This window comes from Orycteropus afer, unplaced genomic scaffold, assembly GCF_000298275.1.
Source record: "Orycteropus afer afer isolate SDZICR_OR568_19922 unplaced genomic scaffold, OryAfe1.0 scaffold00097, whole genome shotgun sequence".
NCBI classification, from domain to species: Eukaryota; Metazoa; Chordata; class Mammalia; order Tubulidentata; family Orycteropodidae; genus Orycteropus; species Orycteropus afer.
The window spans coordinates 5,371,934-5,393,581 of NW_006921684.1; the positions used below are offsets into that span (position 1 = coordinate 5,371,934).

At 38.4% G+C, this 21,648-nt stretch overlaps 1 protein-coding gene across 1 annotated transcript in view; it reads left to right on the forward strand.

Annotated features, from left to right (window-relative positions):
• The window catches only part of RXYLT1 (ribitol xylosyltransferase 1), a 45,466-nt gene extending 24,393 nt beyond the window's left edge, over window positions 1-21,073 (forward strand). The window contains exons 4-6 of the mRNA XM_007942728.2: window positions 13,145-13,459; window positions 16,416-16,586; window positions 20,656-21,073. Coding sequence (XP_007940919.1) covers window positions 13,145-13,459; window positions 16,416-16,586; window positions 20,656-21,073 — 904 coding nt within the window. The remainder of the gene's footprint in view (window positions 1-13,144; window positions 13,460-16,415; window positions 16,587-20,655) is intronic.
• Window positions 21,074-21,648: the final 575 nt, after the last annotated feature.

Genomic DNA, 21,648 nt, shown 5'->3' on the forward strand with positions numbered 1-21,648 from the left:
CCTGTATGTTCTACTACTTTCATGGATATTTTTGTAGTGCATATAAAACATATGTAGAAGTGTCCTGTTAAACCTATATATATTCATGGGTATAGTTCCATTTACCTCCCCTCACCCACCCCGCCCTGTTCAGCTTGAGTTTTTGTGTATCCTCTAGTAGATTACTGTTATTACTGTTTCTGTGGGATTGGGTATGTAATAGTATTTACCTTTGGTGCCTTTAACTCCTCTGTGTCTTCCTTTGCCTTGACCATTTTGTGCTGACCGCCCCTTTATTATGTATTGCCTTTCCCTTCACACAAATTGATGTGTGTCTTACCCCCCAGTTAGTGATTTACCCTTCCGCCCCAGCTAACCTTCCAAGAATGATTCTTTCTGTGGGTAAACGTTTTCTTTACATTGTTGTTATGTGGTGTGCCATCAAGTCGTCTCTGACTCTTAGCAATCCCTCCTTGGGTTTCTGAGGCGGTATCTCTACGGAAGTAGATTGCCCAACCTTCCTTCTGAGGAGTGGCTGGTGGTTTCTAACCACCAACCTTCTGGTTAGCAGTCAGGTGCCTTAGGCACTATGCCACCAGAGCTCCCTTAACATTAGTTTTATTATTTTTACTGTTACGTAAATAAGTACTGCAACATTTCCCTGCCTCTCAGTTCTCCTTTTTGTTTGTTTCCATTACTATACATTCCATGTACCTTCACACAAATACCTCATTGACATATTCTTTATATTACTACATTCAGTTCAGTTATAGGGTAACCTGTGACCCATTCTGTGTCTTTAAAGAACTTTGGATGTTTCTGCTTACATCTCTAATATCTTGATTTATAGTTTAATTTCATAGGGCAACCTTATTTCTAAGTTCTTAGTAGGAATCCTCTTTCTGTTAATCATGGCCTCTGCTCATGCAGAGACTATCTTCAGAGTCCTATAATGTCCGTGTATGTCGTTGTTGTTGTTGTTATGTGCCATCGAGTCAAACCCGACTCATAGCGACCCCTCCTTGGGTTTCTGAGGCAGTATCACTACGGAAGTAGGATTGCCCAACCTTCCTTCCGGGGAGTGGCTGGTGGGTTTGAACCGCCAGCCGTCTGGTTAGCAGGCAAGTGTCTTAGCCACTATGCTACCAGAGCTCCCAATGTCCGTGTATAGGAATGATTTTAAGATACATAAATGTCTACCCATTTGATAAAACAAAAGTTTTATGCTAAATTACTTACTCATTCATTATTACAAAGCTACAGTTAGGGTATTTTCATTGAGCATCTACACTTACAAAAAGGTTGAACTCAATTTAAAAGATAATGATAGAATAAAATGTCTAATCGTATTTTTAGAATTTCCAGATGTTACTGTTTTAAAAACTTATTGAGCTCACTATTCATCACAATGAATGAAAATTTTTATGTCTAATATTAATGATTAATGGTTACAAATGCTACCTTTTTGTCAAACACTGGACCAGAGATCAGTGCAAGTCCCAGATAAAATTTTCATTGGTAAACAAGGATAATATAATTTGTTTTTCATAATGCCACATTTATTCTTTTAATGTTTAAATGTCCTTTAAAAAATAATGGCGATAATATACAGTGAGAGAGAAGTCAGCACAAAATGATCAAGGCAGTGGAAGAGAGAGGGAAGAACACAAGAATTAAAGGCACCAAAAGTAGATGCTATTACATGCCCAATCCTGCAGTAATAGTAATAGCAATGATATAGAAGTGGATGCATAGATACTCAAGCTGAAAAGGAGTGGGAAGGCCAATGGGACTATGCCTACAAATGTATATAGGTTTGATGGAAGATATCTCTACCTATATATTTGTATGTGCTGCAAATATATCCATGACTTAGTAGAGCATACAGGGGACAAACGTCTTAGTCATAACCAAACATTTTGAACGAATGAGTCATTAGGTAAGGAGCCTCAGGACCAGAGTCTTAGGGGATACTAAAGTCAAAGCATAGCCCACAAAGACAATGTTTTAAATCCTACTTTGGTGAGTAGCAACTGGGGTCTTAAAAGCTTGTGAGTAGCCATCTAAGGTACAACTTTAGGTCTCTCCCCATCTGGAGCAAAGATGCAAGGAAACGATTAGTCCAAAGGACTGCTGGTCCACATGAACCCCAGCCTCCACGACCCTGAGACCAGAAGAACTAGATGGTGCCTGGCTACTACCACTCTGAAAAGGATCACAATAAGAAGTCACAGATACAGTGAGGGGAAATGTAGAGCAAAACTCAAAATCATACAGGACAGGCTTACTGATCTGGTGAAAATTGATGGACTCGACAGCAGTGAGTTTTTTGGTAGAGTGTATAAGGAGGGTATGCACACATTACAGCAATCAAGTATATGAGATCAAGAGGACAACATCTGCCCAGGGTTAGAGTTAGGAAGGTGGGAGGAGATGGGAAGGGAGAACAAAGAGAAGGTGTGGGTATAGGGAGGAAGTGGGAAGAATGCTATTACAGTGTGGGGAATGTGGTAAATACCACAAAACAGAATGTAGATGGAATGGTGAGTAGAAAACCAATTTGCTTTAAATTTTCACCCAAACCGCAGTAATAATAATAATGGTGATAATGATGATTGTTGCTTATAATGTGCTTACTATGTGCCAGACACTGTTTTACACACTTTAATATGTTTAATTCTTACCACAACTATCTGAAATGTTACTTATATTTTTCAAATGAGGAAACTGAGCACAAAGAGATTAAAAACTTTTCCAAAGCTACACAGCTAATAATAATAATAATAAATATCTAATAATTGCATAGCTCTTACTATATGCCAGACACTCTTCTAAGTGCTTTATTCGTGTAACTCTCACAACAGTCCCATGAGGCAGCTATTATGTCCTCCTTTTACAGATGAGGAAATTGAGTCACTGAAACGCTAAATACCTGGCCCACGATTACATAAGGCAAATTAGTGGTAGAGCTAAAAGTCAAACTGTTAACTAGTGTGCTGTTTCTGAGTAAGAGTTTGTCAGAGGACAATTGTTTTTGTTTTTAACGTCTTGAGAAGTTGGCAACTCTATAATGATTCCATAAAGATTCTTTTCAATTTTTTCTCATATGTGAAATCTTAAAATCTAGGAACTAATGAACTTAGCAGTGACCTAAACAAGCAACTGTAAGTTAACATCTTATCTAATTTATATTTAGATGGTCTTTTTGTTTAAAAATGCATTAATGTTTTGATACATTTTTTGGTTTGACAGAAGAGAACTATTCGTACTCCCTGTTCTCCCTCTTCACACAACAGCTCAAACAATGTCTCAATCAAGTCCATGTTGTTGAGATAAGGAAATGGAAAGTTGGCGGCTTTTGACCCCCATGCTCATCCAAGGATTACTGAGTGTTCAGGTTGCTTAGAGGACATCCAAATGTGAGTGAGATAGACTTCAGCCTGGCAGAGTAGATACCAAGGCCCATAGTCTCAGCCCAGTTTTGTTGTCGGCATACTATGGAATGCCCCCCTTACTGGTTCATTTTGAAATACAAGGAATTCTAAGTCAGTGGCGTAGTGCCTAAGGCATTTGAGTGCTACCCAGAAGGCTGGAGGTTCAAACCTACCAGCAACTCCTCAGAAGCAACATTGGGCATTCTACTTCCATAGAGATGCCAACTTGGAAACCCAAGGAGCAGTCACTATAAGTTGAATCCAACTTGACGGCAGTGAGATAAGTCAGGAAAAACGTGTGGAGCAGTTGCTGTGTGCCAGAGCTTTTACAAACGTTACCTGAATGCATTTTGATCATGACAAGCACCCTCTAAGGCTTGGTGAAAGATTAAGTGATTAATAAATAATATGATTGAACCGTGGTCCTCTAGCATGATAGATTAGTGCACATCATCTAAGGTTATCTCCAGTATTAAATATATATTACCCTATACTGTCACGTTGAATTCTTAAATAGGGTATTTAGAGATATTTATCTATGCTTTGAATCTGGATTTTTTTCTTAATCTTGCTACAAAGTTTAACTTCCTCTTTACTTTTTAAGCTTTTAGATTTTAATGTCTTCTTTTTAGTAATTTAATTAAATTTTATACTCCCGTTTATCTTATATTTAACTCTTATACATCAGAATGCACTTAATTCTTGATTACCTTTTGTTGTTCTTGTTGTTAAGTGCCATCAAGTCGAACCTGACTCATAGTGACCCCTTGGGTTTCCGAGGCATTATCGCTACAGAAGTATATTGCCCAACCTTCTTTCTGAGGAGTGGGTTTGAACTGCCAGCTTTCTGGTAAGCAGTCAAGTGCCTTAGGCACTACGCTACCAGAGCTCCTTGATTACCTTTTAGTAATCAATTTTTTTAAATTACATGAATTTTCAGGGTAATGTTTACCATTTTAGACACCAAAAACAAACCCACTGCCATTGAGTCAACTCCAACACATAGCGACCTTATAGGACAGAGTGGAAATGCCCCATAGGGTTTCCAAGGTGGTCTTTATAGAAGCAGACTACTTCATCTTTCTCCTGTGGAGCAGCTTATAGGTTTGAATTGCTAACTTTTTGGTTAGCAGCCAAATGTTTTAATCACTCTGACACCAGAATTCCTCATTTTAGACACAATGTACACAGAAATAGTTATAGGCTCCTTTTATTTCTCTGTTGAAACAAACTGTAAACTGAGTAACCTTTTTTGCTGTACCCATAACTATTAAAAAAAAAAAAAAGTGAAATTACTGCAACAAAAGTATAGCTAATATATGAAATTATAATACCCAACCAAACCCACTGCCATAGAGTTGATTCCAACTCATAGTGACCATATAGGACAGAGTTGAACTACCCCATGCAATTTTCAAGGCTGTAAATCTTTATGGAGGCAGATTACCTCATCTTTCTCCCACAGAACAGCTGGTGAGTTCAAACCACTGACCTTTCAGTTAGCAGCCGAAACGTTTAACCACTATGCCACCAGAGCTCCTTGATACTATAATCAAAAAACCAAATGAAACTCACTGCTGTCAAGTCGAGTCAACTCATAGCAGTCCCTCCTTGGGTTTCTGAGATGGTATCTCTTCAGAAGTAGATTGCCCAGTCTTCCTTCCAAGGAGTAGCTAGTAAGTTTGACATTATAATAGAGGTCAAAAAATGAAAAGAAAGGAAACCTTTTTTCCCTGAATATAATATGATACTATAATAGAAAATAATCTCTTGGTAATAGTTTAGGAGACTTTTCCTATTTTGGAGACCAAAATAGCCTTAGCTGCAGGTAAGTTGCCTGAACTTTACTGGATATGGAGAGGAGCAAGGAAGAAAATTAGTATTTTCAACCAGAAGGCAAATAAGAGCTAATTTACATAGTATTCTTTTCTCTTCAGAACACAAGTTGTCCTATAGTGAATCATAATAGTATGAATAAGTGCTGAGTAATTATTTTTCTAGATTAATCATCCTTACCTAAAATAACTTTTTGGATGGATAAAAATTAGAATAATAATTAAACAGCTTCCTATGAGACCCAAAGACTACTTGGTTTTTTAAGGGAGATGCTATTCCTTGAAGAGAGGGATTAATATACTGTCATCTGAGGCCCATCTCTTAAATTGGGCCTCAGCTGCAAGCAAGGAGATCCTAGCTTAGAGGATTATGTATTACTCAACAAAGAGAACAGATCTCTCTTTGAACCAGAAGCCTCTCTCTGGCTTTCCTTAGGTAATAACTTGTCTTACAGGTACATTCCACTGGGATTCTGTGGAATCAGTTAAATCCAATTGTGCATAAATTCCAAAATGCTCCATTGTGAACTAATTAGATCACTTTCACAGTTGGTCTTTAGCCTTGACTCTCATTTCCATTGTATACTGATGTTTAATACTGTTAGAACACTAGGGTTCCAAATTACAGGCCACTCTTGGTTCTGCCCATTACAGGAGAAGAAAAATTGTTTCCCTGCAATTCTTGCTCTAAATTTCTTACTAAATTGCTAATAATAATGCTTAAATCTTTTATTGATCATCAAAATATCATTAATAACTAGCTTTGGAAGAAGCATTGAACTTATGGTTCTTTCAAAATTTAACCATAATTTTAAAGTCCTGGCTATCCACTCATTCATTATCTACCAAATAATTGTTTCCCTTTTCATCCCCCATAGCTCATGGAAAGGAACATTAATGTCTCCTCTCAACCTCAGACAAATTAATTTATTTAAATTGGTTAGTTTATGTACTCCTTAGAACAACAGAATTAAATGAGAAGTGATAGTGTATCATTGTCAGTACTTCATTTTTTTTCCCCCATTGTTGGTGACATGAACTTTGATTACTTGATTGAGGTGATGTCTGCCAGGTTTCTCTACTGTACTATTTTTCCCTTTGTGATTAGTAAGTATCTTATAGGGATATACTTTGAAACTATGTAAAAAGTTTTTTTCTCAGACTTTCAGCTAATTTTAGCAAGCAGAAATAACAGTTTTATATGTTCTGAATTCAAGAAACAATAGCAAAAAGTACAGCACATAATTACAATATGATGAATTAATTATTTTAGAACACAGATTATAGTGTTTATATGCAAAGGAGTAATATTACCCAAATAAGAAAACCTCATAAAAATCCCCAGAACCAGTAGGTAAAAGTTAAATTAAACAAGGAAAGTACAATCCTAATACAATTCATGATTGACCATTCATTAGAAAAAGGAGCATAATGAACCTAAAAAATAAAATTAAAAAAAAAAAAAAATAGGAGGCAAATGGAGTCCCTGGTGGTGGAAGAGGTTACCATTTTTGTTCAGCTGCACCCAAAAGATTGGAAGATGAAGTGCACCCAGAGGCACTTTGGGAGAAAGGCCTGGTAATCTACTTCTGAGAAATGGGCCATGAAAAACCCTGTGGATGCAGTTCTGTCGACACACAAGGAGTCTCTGTGAGCAGGAATTGACTCGATAATAGCTTGAAATATAGATAATGGCACATATAAATTATTCAGTGATAAACCTTATTCATAGGAGTTTATCCATTTTAGATGAACAAATAAATCAGAAGTAGATACTTGAAAAACACTGGCTTCAAAACTGAAAAAAATATATAGTGAAGATGACATTTTTAGCTGTTAAAAGTAAGGAAAAGCAGCACTGCAAAAAATAATGGTGTCAGTTTTATAATACACAGTTAAAACCATAATATTATTACAGCATGTTAAGTTCATTTCAAAAACTACTGACATTGAGTCCATTCAGACTCACAGCAACACATGTGTCGGAGTAAAATTGTGCTCCACGGGGTTTTCAGTGGCTGATTTTTCGGAGGTAGATCTCCAGGCCTTTCTTCTGAGGTGCCTTGGGGTGGACTTGAAACACCAGTCTTTTGGTTAGTACCCAAGCACCTAAACCACTTGAGCCACCCAGGGATTCCTATTAGGCTCTACAAAGCAATAGACAGATACTCAGGCGTACCTTGTTTTATTGAGCTTTGTGGATATTACAATTTGCAGATTGCGTTTTTTACAAATTGAAAGTTTATGGCAACCCTGCGTTGAGCGAGTCGATCAGCACAGTTTTTCCAACAGCATGTGCTCGCTTTGTGTCTCTGTATCACATTTTGGTAATTCTCAAGATACTTCTTTTTCATAATGCTATTGCACACTTAATAGACTACAGTATAGTGTAAATAAAACGTTCATATGCACTGGGATACCAAAAATGTCATGTGACTCACTTTATTGGGTTACTCACTTTGTTGCAGTGGTCTGGAATTGAGCCCACAATATCCCTAAGGTTTGCCTGTACAGACATGCATCACTTAATGTCCATGATGCTTTCTATGAAATAAGGACATTATGCAATTTGGATGTTGTGTAAACATATTATGTACAGGTAGTTCCCATACAATCTACAGTTAAATCTGTAAAGTCTATTATATTAAAATCTTATGGGAGCCTACCAGACAAAGCCTGAGAGCTATTTCCATTGGATACAGGAGGCCAGCTTTGATGGGTGTGTGACTGGGCTGGGTAGGGACTGAGCTGGCAACAAGATTGGGCCTTTGCACACCTCTGGGCACAGGGTGGGAGGGTTGGGGGTGTAGTGGGGCACAGAGGGGTGGTCACAGGGACTGGACAGGGTGTGGGTGCTGGGAGCACAGCTAATGGTGGCTGCCTGAGCTGTTGCTGCCTCCCAGAACCAGAAGCTCACAAGTGCCCTCAGCCCAACCAGTGCAACCAGCTCTCAGCAGGCACTGCCCTGCACAAGGCTCCATGGCTGCTGGGCGGGTGACTAAAGCCAGGAGAGGGGAAGAAGGAGATGGAGGAAGAGGCATTGCAGGGACTGAGATGCACCCTGGAGCCCTGCTCCTCCTTTATTCAGAGGGTTTAGGATCTTTAAAACCATTCCCTCACTGCCATCAAGTCAGATCCACCTCAGTGACCTCTCCTTGGGTTTCCGAGGTGGTATCTCTGTGGAAATAGAGTTTCCAACCTTCCTTCCGAGAGTGGCCGCTGGGTTTGAACCACCAGCCTTCTGATCAGCAGTCAGATGCCTTAGGCATTACATCTTAAAACCATTAGGCAGAAGTAAAAGCTTTCCCTTTTTAAAAAAACCTTATGTGACCACTGACGTATATACCATCAGACGCTGCCCAGATACTAAGTTAGTGTAACTATATGATTTGAAAAATGCTTTGTGCCTCCAAGTCACACCTTAGAAATAACAATTAGGAACTATATAATATCAAAGGTAAACGGGAACATATATCACTCAGGGCATAGGTAAAGTTTCCAGATATTAGCAGGTGCTCTTACTACAGATTACCCTAATAAGAACAGTTTTAGCCACTAACCTATCTTAGAGAGTTAGAAATTAAAATGAAATATTATTAGTTTTCTTCAATAAAATGTTTTCATTTTTTAAAAAAGAAAATGACATAGAAGTTTGTATGGCACTTTTTAAAATAGCTTGGGCACATGATGCTTATGGCCTTAATGTCAAATAGTTAAATTTGAGTCCCAGCTCTACTATTTCCTATCTAATGGCCACTGACTTTAAGAGAGTCATATAAACTCTCTCAAGGTTTCCTTTTTCTCCTTTATAAAATTAGCCTAAGGTGGGCAAGATGGGGCAATCTACTTCCGTAGTGATACTGCCTCAGAAACCCAAGGAGGGGTCGCTATGAGTCGGGTCTGACTCGACGGCACGTAACAACAGCAACAACAACAAGGTGGGCAAGGAGGACTGGAGGCTTCCCATGCTCTAAGGATTATGTCTGTCTGAGATTCTAAAGTAGAGAGAAAATATTGAGATACAACCAATAATAAATATTTTAAACATATACCAAAGCTATCATAATCATTCCTAAAATGGATGATTTTTTTTTTTTTTTTTTTTTTTAGCACCTCAGCTTCTTTAAATTACTAAATTATCACTAAATCACTGACCACTTCTAATGTTAGGTACTGTTCAGGGCAAACTGAAAACAGTTCTAATCCCTGTAGATTATTATAATTTTACTAAGTTACTATAATTTTAGAATAAAGCATATGGCATATGTGCATAGAAGCAAAATACAAGTTTCCTCTGCTGTCCAAAAGTACAGTGTTGCTATGAAACCTTTCATAAGCCAAATGGTTATGTGAAGAGTTCATTCCCATTAATTTATATGGGAAAAATGTGTTAGCATCCTCAGACCTGAAAAATAGCCTACCAAATCATATCAAATAACACATAAAACCTAAAATAACATCTGCATAGAATAAATGTAAGAATGATGTGATAAACACACAGTCTATATAAAGTAGAAATTAGATACAGTGTAGTTTTCAGGGAGGGAGCTTGGTGCCACCACTCACTGCATAGGGTGCATGCTGCCTCGTTAAGACCTCACTGCAAACCAAACACAGAATGCTAGTTTTGCTTTCTACCATTTTTCATAAAAGTGAAAATCATTTTTAGATTTCTTTTGGTTAGCTTAGAGAAAACAGGTATTAATGTACGTCTTCCATAAAAGCAAGTAACATAAAGCAAACTTTTGAAAAGTGGAAAATACCTCTGTGTATTTAGGTTTTAACTAATACGTACTATCTATGTATTTGTTAATCATTGTAATGTGCCATCAAGTCAATTATGACTCATAATGACTCTATATGACAGAATACAACTGCTCTATAGGGTTTGTTGCTGTTATGTGCCATCAAGTCAGACCAGACTCATAGCGACCCCTTCTTTTGTTTCTGAGGCAGTACCACTACAGAAGTAGATTGCCCAACCTTCCCTCCAAGGAGTGGCTGGTGGGTTTGAAGCACCAGTCTTCTGCTTAGCAGTCAAGTTAGGCACTACACTACCAGAGCTCCCAGTAGGGTTTATTAGGCTGTAATGTTTATGGAAGCAGATCACCAGGTCTTTTCTTCCTCGGAACAGCCAGTGGGTTTGAGCCACCTACTTTTTGGTTATTAGCTGTGCATTTAAACATTGTGCCATCAGAGCTCTTAAACTATAGCATAGTGGAAAGAACTTAAGCTCTGATATTAGACAGATCTGGTTTCAAAATTCAGCATTGAGTTTTGCTCATTGCTCATTTGTACGTTACAGATAATGCAGTTTAAGCCTGATTGCCTAAATGCAAAATGGAAGGATAATGCACTCTGAAGAGCTATTGTAAGAGTTAAATGATAACCCCTGTAAAGTGCCCGTGTATATGTTGTTATTGTTGTTATGTGCTGTCGAGTCGGCCCCGACTCATAGCAACCCCTCCTTAGGTTTCCAAGGCAGTATCACTACAGAAGTAGGATTGGCCAACCTTCCTTTTGAGGAGTGGCTGGTGGGTTTGAACCACCAGCCTTCTGGTTAGCAGTCAAGTGCCTTAGGCACTATGCTACCAGAGCCCCTGCCTGTGTATATAAAAAAAATGCTTAATAAATGTTTTCTTTCCCAGTAATAAGCAATCAAAGCAGGATTTTAGCATGCTAAAAATGATAAGGTTCTAACAGGTTATAAAGACTCCAGGACCAGTATGACTAGTTTTAAGATGGATATGATGCAGTGAATTATTTAATATGGCTCTTCTAGCCATGATCTTTAACAAATCTGTCCTGGAGGAAGTGCAGCTGGAATGTGAGAATGGCCAGACTTCGTCTTACCTACTTTGGTCATGTTGTCAGAAGGGACCATTCCCTGGAGAATGTCAGGCTTGGTAAGGTGGAGAGTCAGCGAAAGAGGGGAAGGCCCTCAATGAGATGGATTGAGACAGTGGCTGTGGCGATGGGCTCAAGTATAGCAAGGATTGGGGAGCTGGCGCAGGACCAGGCGGTGTTTTGTTCTGCTGTGCATGAAGTCGCTATGAGTCGGAGACGACTTGACAGCACCTAACAACAGCCATAATCTTTGTCACTCCCACCAGATGATTGGATGGGACTATGTAAATGTGAGGTGTTTGTGCCCCACCAAGGGGATTGAATAGCTTGGTAATAATGTAAATAAGGTGGGGGTGGAACCATGCAAATAAGGTATATGGAACCCTAATGTGGGGATTAGTCAGTTTTGCCATCTCATTGGCCTTAAAATGAGCCATTCCAGAGGCAAAAAGGCAAAGGATCTCATTACCATCAAGAAAGAGAAGAGCCAGGAGTGGATTGTGTGCCTTTAGACCCAAGATCCCTGTGCTGAGATGGCACAGAGACAGAGGAAGCGAAACAAAGAGATTAGCATGAGACAGAGCAGCAGGCTTTCTGACCCACAAGACAAGAAAGCCTTCAGGCAGGAAGCTTGCTGGCAGAGTGGGTTGCCTTTCTGGGCACCAATTGGCAGAGCTGGAAGAGCATTATAACACTTGCCAGAGCAGAGCAGTGGCCAGGCTGTGAGGGATTGAGGGCCAAAGAGATGTACCTATGGGCATGGCTGATGGCAATCTGTTCTGACGGAAGAATTGTATCCTGAGTGTTCTTGAACCTAACTGTAACCTATTAACTTCCTAAATAAACCCCATAATCGTAAATATTGTCTGTGAGTTCTGTGTGGCCATTGCAACAAATTATAGAATGCAGCAGAGAAGGAGAGGGTGCTGTGGAAGGGACTGTTGGTGTCCGTAGTGGTAAAGAGGTTGGAAGATGGCAACATATCTGACCTCTGCCTCATAGGAATCAGCCTTGGGCTGTTGATCTTGATTCTCTGTCTCTCTCGTGAAGTTAGAGAAGGTTAGATGCCTCCCCTTTGCCCTTATTGCAGTGGCTGTGGGTTTTTTATATTTAATATATAAAGCTTTAAAATATTTCAGTGCTATTGATTGTTCTAAGCAGCACCTAATATGAAAATGTGAGTATGGAACATGCATAATCCTCTTATGAAAACTTTTGAAAATACAGGAAAGAACAGAGATTAATTCAACAGATTCCCACTTAACTACCACCCAGAACTAATAAATTCCAGCTGTCATATTTACTTTAGATATTTAACTTTCCTCTTAAAAAAATTAAAATAGTTCCAGTAAAACTGAAGCTCTCTTGTACTGTTCCCTAGTCCCTTTCCTAACACTTCACAGAGGTAACCACTATCAGGAATTTGGTGTGTATCTTCCTGTGCATATTTTTATATTTATATTTATACTAAACATATATACATAAACATAGTTTTCTCTGTGTACTTTTTGGTTTACATATAATTATCATTTTATTGAGTGCTCTGTAGCTTGCTGTTTTCATTAACATTATATTCTTGAGACTTAACCTTTCTTTTGCATGTTTATAATACCATTAACCATTTCTCAGTTTGACACTTTCTCACCCATTGATGAGACACTTCATTCAGATGAAGAGCATAATAGCATACTGGGGACCACTGACTTTAAGTAAACACCTTCCTGGTTTGAACTACACGCATATTTGCAGCGTCTCATGTTATTCCGCCCAGTACTTATTTTAAGTGGAGTTAAAACCATTAAAAAGACTACGACATTTTCAATTATCATGTGCAAGTTGATCTATGAACAGAGCTTCCCATTACTCTATAGCCATGCCCCATCTTCCAGACTTGTTCAAAAGAAATTATATTGTGCAAATTATATTTCTAGAAAGAATATGGATTAAATCTCATTATAGATTTTATATAAAATGATTCACAACTTCTGGTACCAAATAACTTCTGGTTTTATTTGTCTGTTGCTTTTGTTTTGTTCTTATGTTTCACAGCTTCATCACTGGTCCAGCTGTAGTCCCAGGGTACTTCTCCATTGATGTGAATAATGTGGTACTCATTTTAAATGGAAGAGAGAAAACAAAAGTCTTTTATGCTACCCAGTGGTTACTTTATGCACAAAATTTAGTGCAAACTCAAAAACTCCAGCATCTTGCTGTTGTTTTGCTTGGAAATGAACATTGTAATAATGAATGGATAAGTCAGTTCCTCAAAAAAAACGGAGGCTCTGTTGAGCTCCTTTTCATAATATATGACAGCCCCTGGATTAATGAAGTGGATGTTTTCCAGTGGCCTTTAGGAGTAGCAACGTAAGTACAAAATATTACACACATTTTAGACTCTTAAGACCTGAATTTCTGAATCAGGAAGATTGCATTTTAAATTTGCAGAAAATTTCATTCTTTTGGTATCATTAAGGGCAAGTGGTCTTTCCTTGAGGAAAATAATATGGCTTGGTCTCATGGTTCAGTGATGATGTTTTTAGAATATTTTCTTTTCATGAAAACAACAGATGAGCAGAGTTTCTTGTTTCTGTTTTAAAATCCCAAGACATCAGATGAGTTTTCAAGATTATTAAGAGTATCTTAAAAAGAGGTTTAGCAGAGAATGGCAGACAGACTTTCTTAAAACATTTAGCGATACCACCTTGGAAACCCAAGGAGGGGTCACTATGAGTCGAATTGACTCAACGGCAATGAGTTTGGTTTTTTTTGGTTTATGTAATTTATCATTTGGGGGGGAAAAAAAAAAACCTTTAATAATACTGCCTTGAACCAGGTTTGCTGGTCCAGTAGAGCCTGGTAGAACCACTGAAACTATGGCCCCTAGCTGCCCTTCAGGTCTGGAATTGAACCCACACCTGTGGTTTCCAGCCAAACAAAAGACAGGCATATGAGTTGAACATTTACCTCAAGTAGATACACTCCTTAGAGAGAACAATCATGGGAGAAAGAAGGCTGCTTATGCACAGGGAGACAGCTCAGGTGGCAGGAGTGTATGGAGGGATGGACACTGGGAAGAGGTAACTGTGGGGAGGAAGTGGGAGGGGAGCTGTTACATTGTGGTAAACTGTGGTCAATGGCATGAGACAAAGTATATGTGAACTTCCTTATGGAAAGTGAATGTGCTCTGTAACTCTTCACCCAAATCACAATTTTAAAAAAAAAAAAAAAAAGAAACTTAAGATTAAAAATAACAATAATAATAATACTGCCTTGAAACCTTACTTTAAGGTCAGTACTATTAAAAGCACACTGGACCTTTGAGCTTGGGAGGATTGTAGTATGTTCAGATCTACCACAAGACTTATTGAATTTGTGGAAATCTAGTATGTAAATGAGGGGTCAATAATATGATAGCTGAAGTTTCTCAATATATTTGGTATATATAAAATCTGTCTCCAGCTATAAAGTGGCAAATACATTATCTTTCTATTACAGAAGGGTTTAAATTTAGAATAAATCAACTTCTAAGAGTAAATTGCTACCAGTATATAAACTTCTTCAGGGATTTTTGTCTCTTGTTCACTGCTGTGTCGCTAACAGCACCTGACTGACATGTAGGGACAACTCAAATATTTGTTGAGTGGCTGAATTAGGAAAAATCTCACTGACATGATTTATGTGAACTTGTATAGTCAGTATGTACCACTGGCTACCAAATATGGCCTTAAACTGATGCCTGGTTGGCTACACAGATGTCACCCAAGAAGCAGATTGTTGTTGTTTGCCATCAAGTCGGACCCGACACATAGCGACCCCTCCTTGGGTTTCCAAAGCAGTATCACTACGGAAGTAGATTGCCCAACCTTCCTTCCAAGGAGTAGCTGATGGGTTTGAACTGCCAGCCTTCTGGTTAGCAGTCAAGTGCCTTAGGCACTACACTACCAGAGCTCCCAAGAAGCACATTAGTAAGACACATTTCTAGGCCCAGCCCCCCAAGATTCTGACTTAGTAGGTTTGACGTAGGGCAGACAAAAAGATTTTTGTTACATGTAGCCAGTTTTAAGACTCTCTGAAAAATCTCTCTTGAGTAGAGCCCATACAGTTACCAACTCACTTATCAACATGGTTAGGTTTTAATGACCAAGTTGCTATGCAGAAATTGGCATCATGCAAAAGTGAAGGATGATCACATCATTACATAACTGCCAAATTCCATCATTACATGACTGCTGCAAGGAGAATCATGGCCCACATTATTCTCACCTTGCATCTCGGCATTCATAACTGCCAGACATATGTCATTAATGTGCAAAATAGTTGGATAGATTTTTTTACTATTGTCATAAATGCAAAATATCAGATAACAAGATAGTCAATAAGAGTAGGTGTATTTGTAAAATGTTTTGAAACAAAAAATTACTTTTTTACAGTAACTCTCCCTAACCTATTTATGCATTATAGGATAGACACTTTGCAGTTCTGGTGTTGTTAGACTAAGCCAATGTCTTCCTTATGGATCACTTCTCAACCAGTGACAATTTTTGGCTCACAGGAGACATTTGGCAATGTCTAGAGCTCTGGTAGCATAGAGCCTAAGGCACTTGACTGCTAACCAGAAGGCTGGCAGTTCAAACCCACGAGCCACTCTTCTGAAGGAAGGTAGGGCAATCTACTTCCATAGTGATACTGCCTCAGAAACCCAAGAAGTGAGTCAAGTCCGACTCTGCAGGCACATAACAACAACAACAGAGAGCTTTTTGCTGTCACAAAATGTCAGTAGCACTGAGTTTGAAAACTTTTTTGTAGAGTTATGTAAAGCTTTTCTTTTACGTGAAAATTATATTTCAGACAGCTTGATCTATTTCCAAATGCCTATGAACATGGGCCCATTTCAACAGGCCTGTATGACATGCAGTGTTTTATTTTGTTTTTTAAAAAAATCTACTTGAAAAGCCCTTGAAATTAATTTTGCAGAACTCTTTGCCATAACAGTATGTATTCTGTAGTCTTTCCACCTCCTGGTTAAATCATGATAATTATGAATGGAGAAAGGGGTGTGTGTGTGTGTGTGTGTGTGTGCATGTGTATGTGTGTTTCTTTGAATGTTTTGAATTTCTGGATAACAGTTGCAGATGAGTAATGGAAGTTGATAAACATTAAAACTAAAGAGCTTTAGGAACATAATCTCATGCCAATTTTGTAAAATAACAATGTGAGATTCCTTTTTTTAAGGAACATGCTACCTAAAATGTTGGATTTTGAGAATTTTGCTAATCCATTTGTTGTATATTGTTAACTCATGTGTACTTGTCTTTTATAGATACAGGAATTTCCCTGTAGTGGAAGCCAGTTGGGCTATGTTGCATGATGAGAGGCCATATTTATGTAATTTCTTGGGAACGATTTATGAAAATTCATCCAGACAAGCACTAATGAACATTTTAAAACAAGATGGGAATGATAAGCTTTGCTGGGTTTCAGCAAGAGAACAGTAAGTTCTATGCTTACTTGATTGATCCATTTATTTCCCTAATCTGAGAGTTGCTTTTTGTGGCAGCACAGAAGGTCTTCAGTGAAGCAGTGCTAACTCTGTTAATACTGATCTCTCCCAAGAACTTATATTGGTAACATCAGCTATGCAAGAAACACAATAGAGAAGAAATTCCATACATTAAAAATTGGGAGAATCTCCTGTAATTATAATCCATATAGTTGAAGAGGAACACTAGTACCTGTGGTATGCAGATGTCAATTGCTGGGGTTTCCTCAGTAATACTTGCTACTTAGACTTGATACACAGGACATTATGAAAATCACTAAGATCTTATGTCATCCCTGAGATGTTCAGTATGCCAAGACTCACATGCAGTACTCCTCATACCTTCAGGAACCTGACACCATTCTGGGGGCAGGAGCACATATTTGCCTTTGAGTTACCAGATCTAACGTAGGATTTATGTTAGATAAATTAAATCGGGGCCGACTCCACGGCACATAACAACAACAACAACAACAAATTCATATAAGGAATTTACAGAAGGTTGTTGTTAGAAGTCATCAAATGAGCTCCAGCTCACATGTGCAACAGAATGAAACACTGCCCAGTCCTACATCATCCTCACAATCTTTGCTATGCTAGAGGCCATCGTCACAGCTACTGTGTCAATCTATCTTATTGAGTGTCTTCCCCTTTTTAACTGACTCTCTACTTTACCAAGTATGATACCCTTCTTTGGGGAAAAAGGATAAATGGAGAGTGGCTGGAAAGATGGATGGATAAATAGAATTAAAGGGATTAAAAGGATTTTAGTTGACTCAGTTGAACTTTCTTCCATCTTTTACATGGTAATCAAGAAACAACTGTTCATGGAGTAAAATAAGAAATGTTAGAATCCTTCATCTTGTTTTTAAATAAATATATAAAAAGCAGGGTCATCAGAGAAGTGATGCCTAAAAAATATCCTTCTAGATATAGAATTTTTTTTTTTTTTTTGTAGCAGATGTATTCTTCTAGAATGGGTAACTCCCAACTCTGTTGTTAGTATAATCATTTATTCATTCAGTCAAAAAATACTTATCAAGCAGCTACTGTATGCCACAAACTGTCTTAGCTAGTAGGGATACATACCACAAGGAACAAAGCTGTCAAAAGTCCATGCTCTCCTGGCCCTCAAATGCTTCTTGGAGTAGACAAAATAACATTGAGTATCAGAAGAGGGTAAGTACAATGTAAGAAAAGTAAGCAGAGAAGGGTTACAGAGAGCGCTGGGGATCAGGGCATTATTGTTATTTTAGAATGGGCAAGGAAAGCATTAGTGAGAAGATTACATTTAAGTGAAGATCGATGGTGCAGGGATGAGCCATGCATATTTTTGGGAGAAAAGCATTCCAAATAGAGGGAGTAGCAGACACAAGACCCTAAGGCAGGAGCATGCTTACCACGTTTTGAGGAATGAGGGGTCAGTGTACCTGGAGTGGAATGAGTAAAGACAATACAAAATAATTAAAGTTTATTGTGGGAATTGAATTGTTCTAGTAACTCCTCTCAGTTGAGCCTGGAGGTCAGGTAAGTGTCCTCTTTCCTTTTCATTGCTGCTTCCAGACCATTCTCTTGTCCTCCCTAAGACCCTCAGCTTGAAATCTTATGCCAAAAGATAGAGAAAACCATCTGTTATCTGTTGTCATTGGAGTCATTTACTGACCCTTAGACTTATCCCTCTAATTCTTTTAATTATTTTGGTTCTGGCATACTCTCACTCTTTACATCACTACTCCAGTCTTAATTCTTGGTGATATCTAAATCTGCATAGATGGTCTGTCCATCACCATGATCTTGCAGTTCCTTTGCCTCCTCTCTGTCAACGGTATGGGCCTCCATCTGACCTCAGCCATTCATTTTCATGGTCATTTTCTAGACTGTGGCGCCACCCATAACTGCAACCTCTCCATGATCTCAAGTTCCAACATTCCTCTCTGTAACTTCCATTTCCTGTCATTCCAGCTCATTCCTTGTAATAATCTTACTCCAACAATCCAACGCCTTTGTTTCTTCCACCTTTTCATTGTCCTTTGCCCCTTTCATGTCTTCACTTTCTTCTTTGTGCCTCTTAAATTTCATAGTCAATCGTAACTGCATATATTTTCAGTTCCCTAGCTCCCTAATCCAGCAAACTCCAGCTCTAATTAAATCCACCACTCTCATAGCTCCATAGCTGCAACTAGGCAGCTGAACTTGGTTGAAGAAAGATGCTAATCTAGCTCACTTTAAATATACGACCTTGAACCTCAGGTGCCCAGCAATCAACATTTTCCTAATCTGTGCATTCTCCTACTCCCCTACATTATTTCATATTTTCTTCTTGCTCCTTAAACTCTGACACTTCCTACTCTAACTTCTTGTACCTTATTTCTCTGTTTCTTATTTCACTGAGAAGAAAAGTCAGGAAAGAATATCTAGCTTTCTAACTGGTCTCTCAGCCTCTGCCCCTACTCCTATACAGTCTGTCCTCAACAAAACAATCACATTGATTCTGATAAAATATAAACTAGCTGTCATTGAGTCAACTCCAACTCATGGCAATCCCGTATGTATCTAAGTAAAACTGTGCTCCTAGATTTTCAGTGACTGAACTTTTGAGAAGTAGAGCACTAGGTCTTCCTTCTAAGATGCCTTTGGGTGGACTCAAACCTCCAGCCTTCAAATTAGCACGTAACTATTTGCACCACCCAGTGATTCTCTAGTAAAATATAGGCTAGGTCATATCACTCCATGGAGCAACACCCTACACGATAGGACTCCTTGTGGCCACTCTGACCTCATCTGCTACATCTTTTTTTTTTTTTTTTTTTTGATTAAGTTAAGGCTAGGGTTTGCAGTGGGGTTAGTGTTATGGTTATGGTTAGGGTTAAATGTAGGGTTGGGGTTGGGTTTGCAATATGAAATTAAGGTTAGGATTAGGTTTAATGGTCAGATTACAGTTAGGTTTGGTGTTAATGTTAGAGTTAGTGATAGGATTAGTATTAGGGTTGGGTTTGGTTGAGTTTGAGTTAGAGTATGAGGGTTAGTACTAAGAATAATAATAGAACTATATTTCCAGATAGTGTTAGGTTTGGGTTTGGATTAGGGCTAGGTTTAGTTTTGTTCTTTTTTTTTTTTTTTTTTTTTTTCCTTAACTAATATTGCATTGTGTTTTCAGTGAAGGTTTACATAACAGTTTAGGTTCCCACTCAACAATTTTTACAAACTGTTTAGTGACATTCTTTACAATGAGTGAACATTCTTATTTCTGTTATTGTTTTATTTCCATTAATCTAGTTTTCCTGCCCCTTTACAGTTGCCTCTTTGTTTTAAAGTAACTGTTGACCAGTTGGTCTCAGCAGTTGATTCTTCTCTTATACATCTTTACCCCTCAGTCACCTTGCTTCAGCCACCTTGTTCCCTTTTATTTCCTGAGCATGCCAAGGAACAAGAGCCTTTAACTGTTTTATGGCTTTTAGTTTCTCTAAACCCTGTTATCCCCCAGATGTTTGCATGGTTGGTTCTCACACCTCCAACTCATCACTCACATGCCTCCACAATGCAACATCCCAGATCACCTATTTAAAATTGCAACCCTATCCCCTTAGGAACTCCCTCACCACTCTTTGCCTTACTTTTCCTCCCATCACTAATACTTTAAAATTTCCTGATTTGACTTAATTATTGCCTGTCTCCTCTACTGGAACTAGAATATAAATACCATGTGGGCAGAGATTTGGAGATTGGTGGCTGGAGAAGGTACCTGGCACTCAGAAAATGTGGTTTGAATTAATATTATTCATTGGCAAATTTTATGGTGACGCTAAATTTAAAAAACATAAAGCTGTAAAATTTTCAAATTTAGGATCCTTAAATATTTTCCAGAAACCTATTTGAGCAAGATTTAGTTCTTGTCTTCTCCCTGTCAATTCTATAATGTTTTGATCATTTCCTATAATGGACATTAGAAGAGAATATGTTTTCTTTCACAAAAGATACACTTAGTAAAGTAAAGACTAAAGTTATGGTTCTGATTTTCCAGGTGGCAGCCTCAGGAAACAAATGAAAGCCTTAAGAATTACCAAGATGCTTTGCTTCAGAGTGATCTCACGTTGTGCCCAGTAGGAGTAAACACAGAGTGTTACAGAATATACGAGGCTTGCTCCTATGGCTCCGTTCCCGTTGTAGAGGATATGATGACACCTGGTGGTTGTGGGAATACATCTGTTTACCACAGCGCTCCTCTGCAGTTACTCAAGTCCATGGGTGCGCCCTTCATCTTTATTAAGAACTGGAAGGAACTTCCTGCTGTTTTAGAAAAAGAAAAAACTATAATTTTACAAGAAAAGATTCAAAGAAGAAAAATGTTACTTCAGTGGTATCAACACTTCAAGATAGAACTGAAAATGAAGTTTACTAATATTATAGAAAGTACATTTTTAATGAATAATAAAGATTAACTCAGTTACATTTTTGAGCTAAGATCTGATTTTTCAAAAATCATTTTTCATACTGGGTGTGTGCTTGTGTTTATAAATGTGTTTAAGGTAACCTAGTAAATCCTAGATTATGTTTGTAATGTTGACTAAAACAAACCAAACCAAACTCACTGCCGTGGAGTCGATCCCAACTCATGGCGACCCCTTCTCGGGTTTCCGAGGTGTTACCTCTTTGAAAACAGATTGCCCAGTCTTCCTTCCAAGGAGTGGCTGGTGGGTTTGAACTACCAGCCTTCTGGTTAGCAGTCAATGCCATAAGCATTATTCCACCAGGGCTCCTTTTTTTTTTCTTTTTAATGTTGACTAAGTATGTAACAACAACTAATCCTATCACTAACCCTAACAGTAACCCCAAACCTCACTGTAATCTGACCACTAAACCTAACCCTAACCTTAATTTCATACTGCAAACCCAACCCCAACCCTATATTTAACTATAACCATAACACTAACCCCACTCCTTTTCCACCACCTCTTGCCACAGATGTAGTCAATCTGATTCCTGTGTGTTCCATCTGGTGAAGTCCATGTGTACA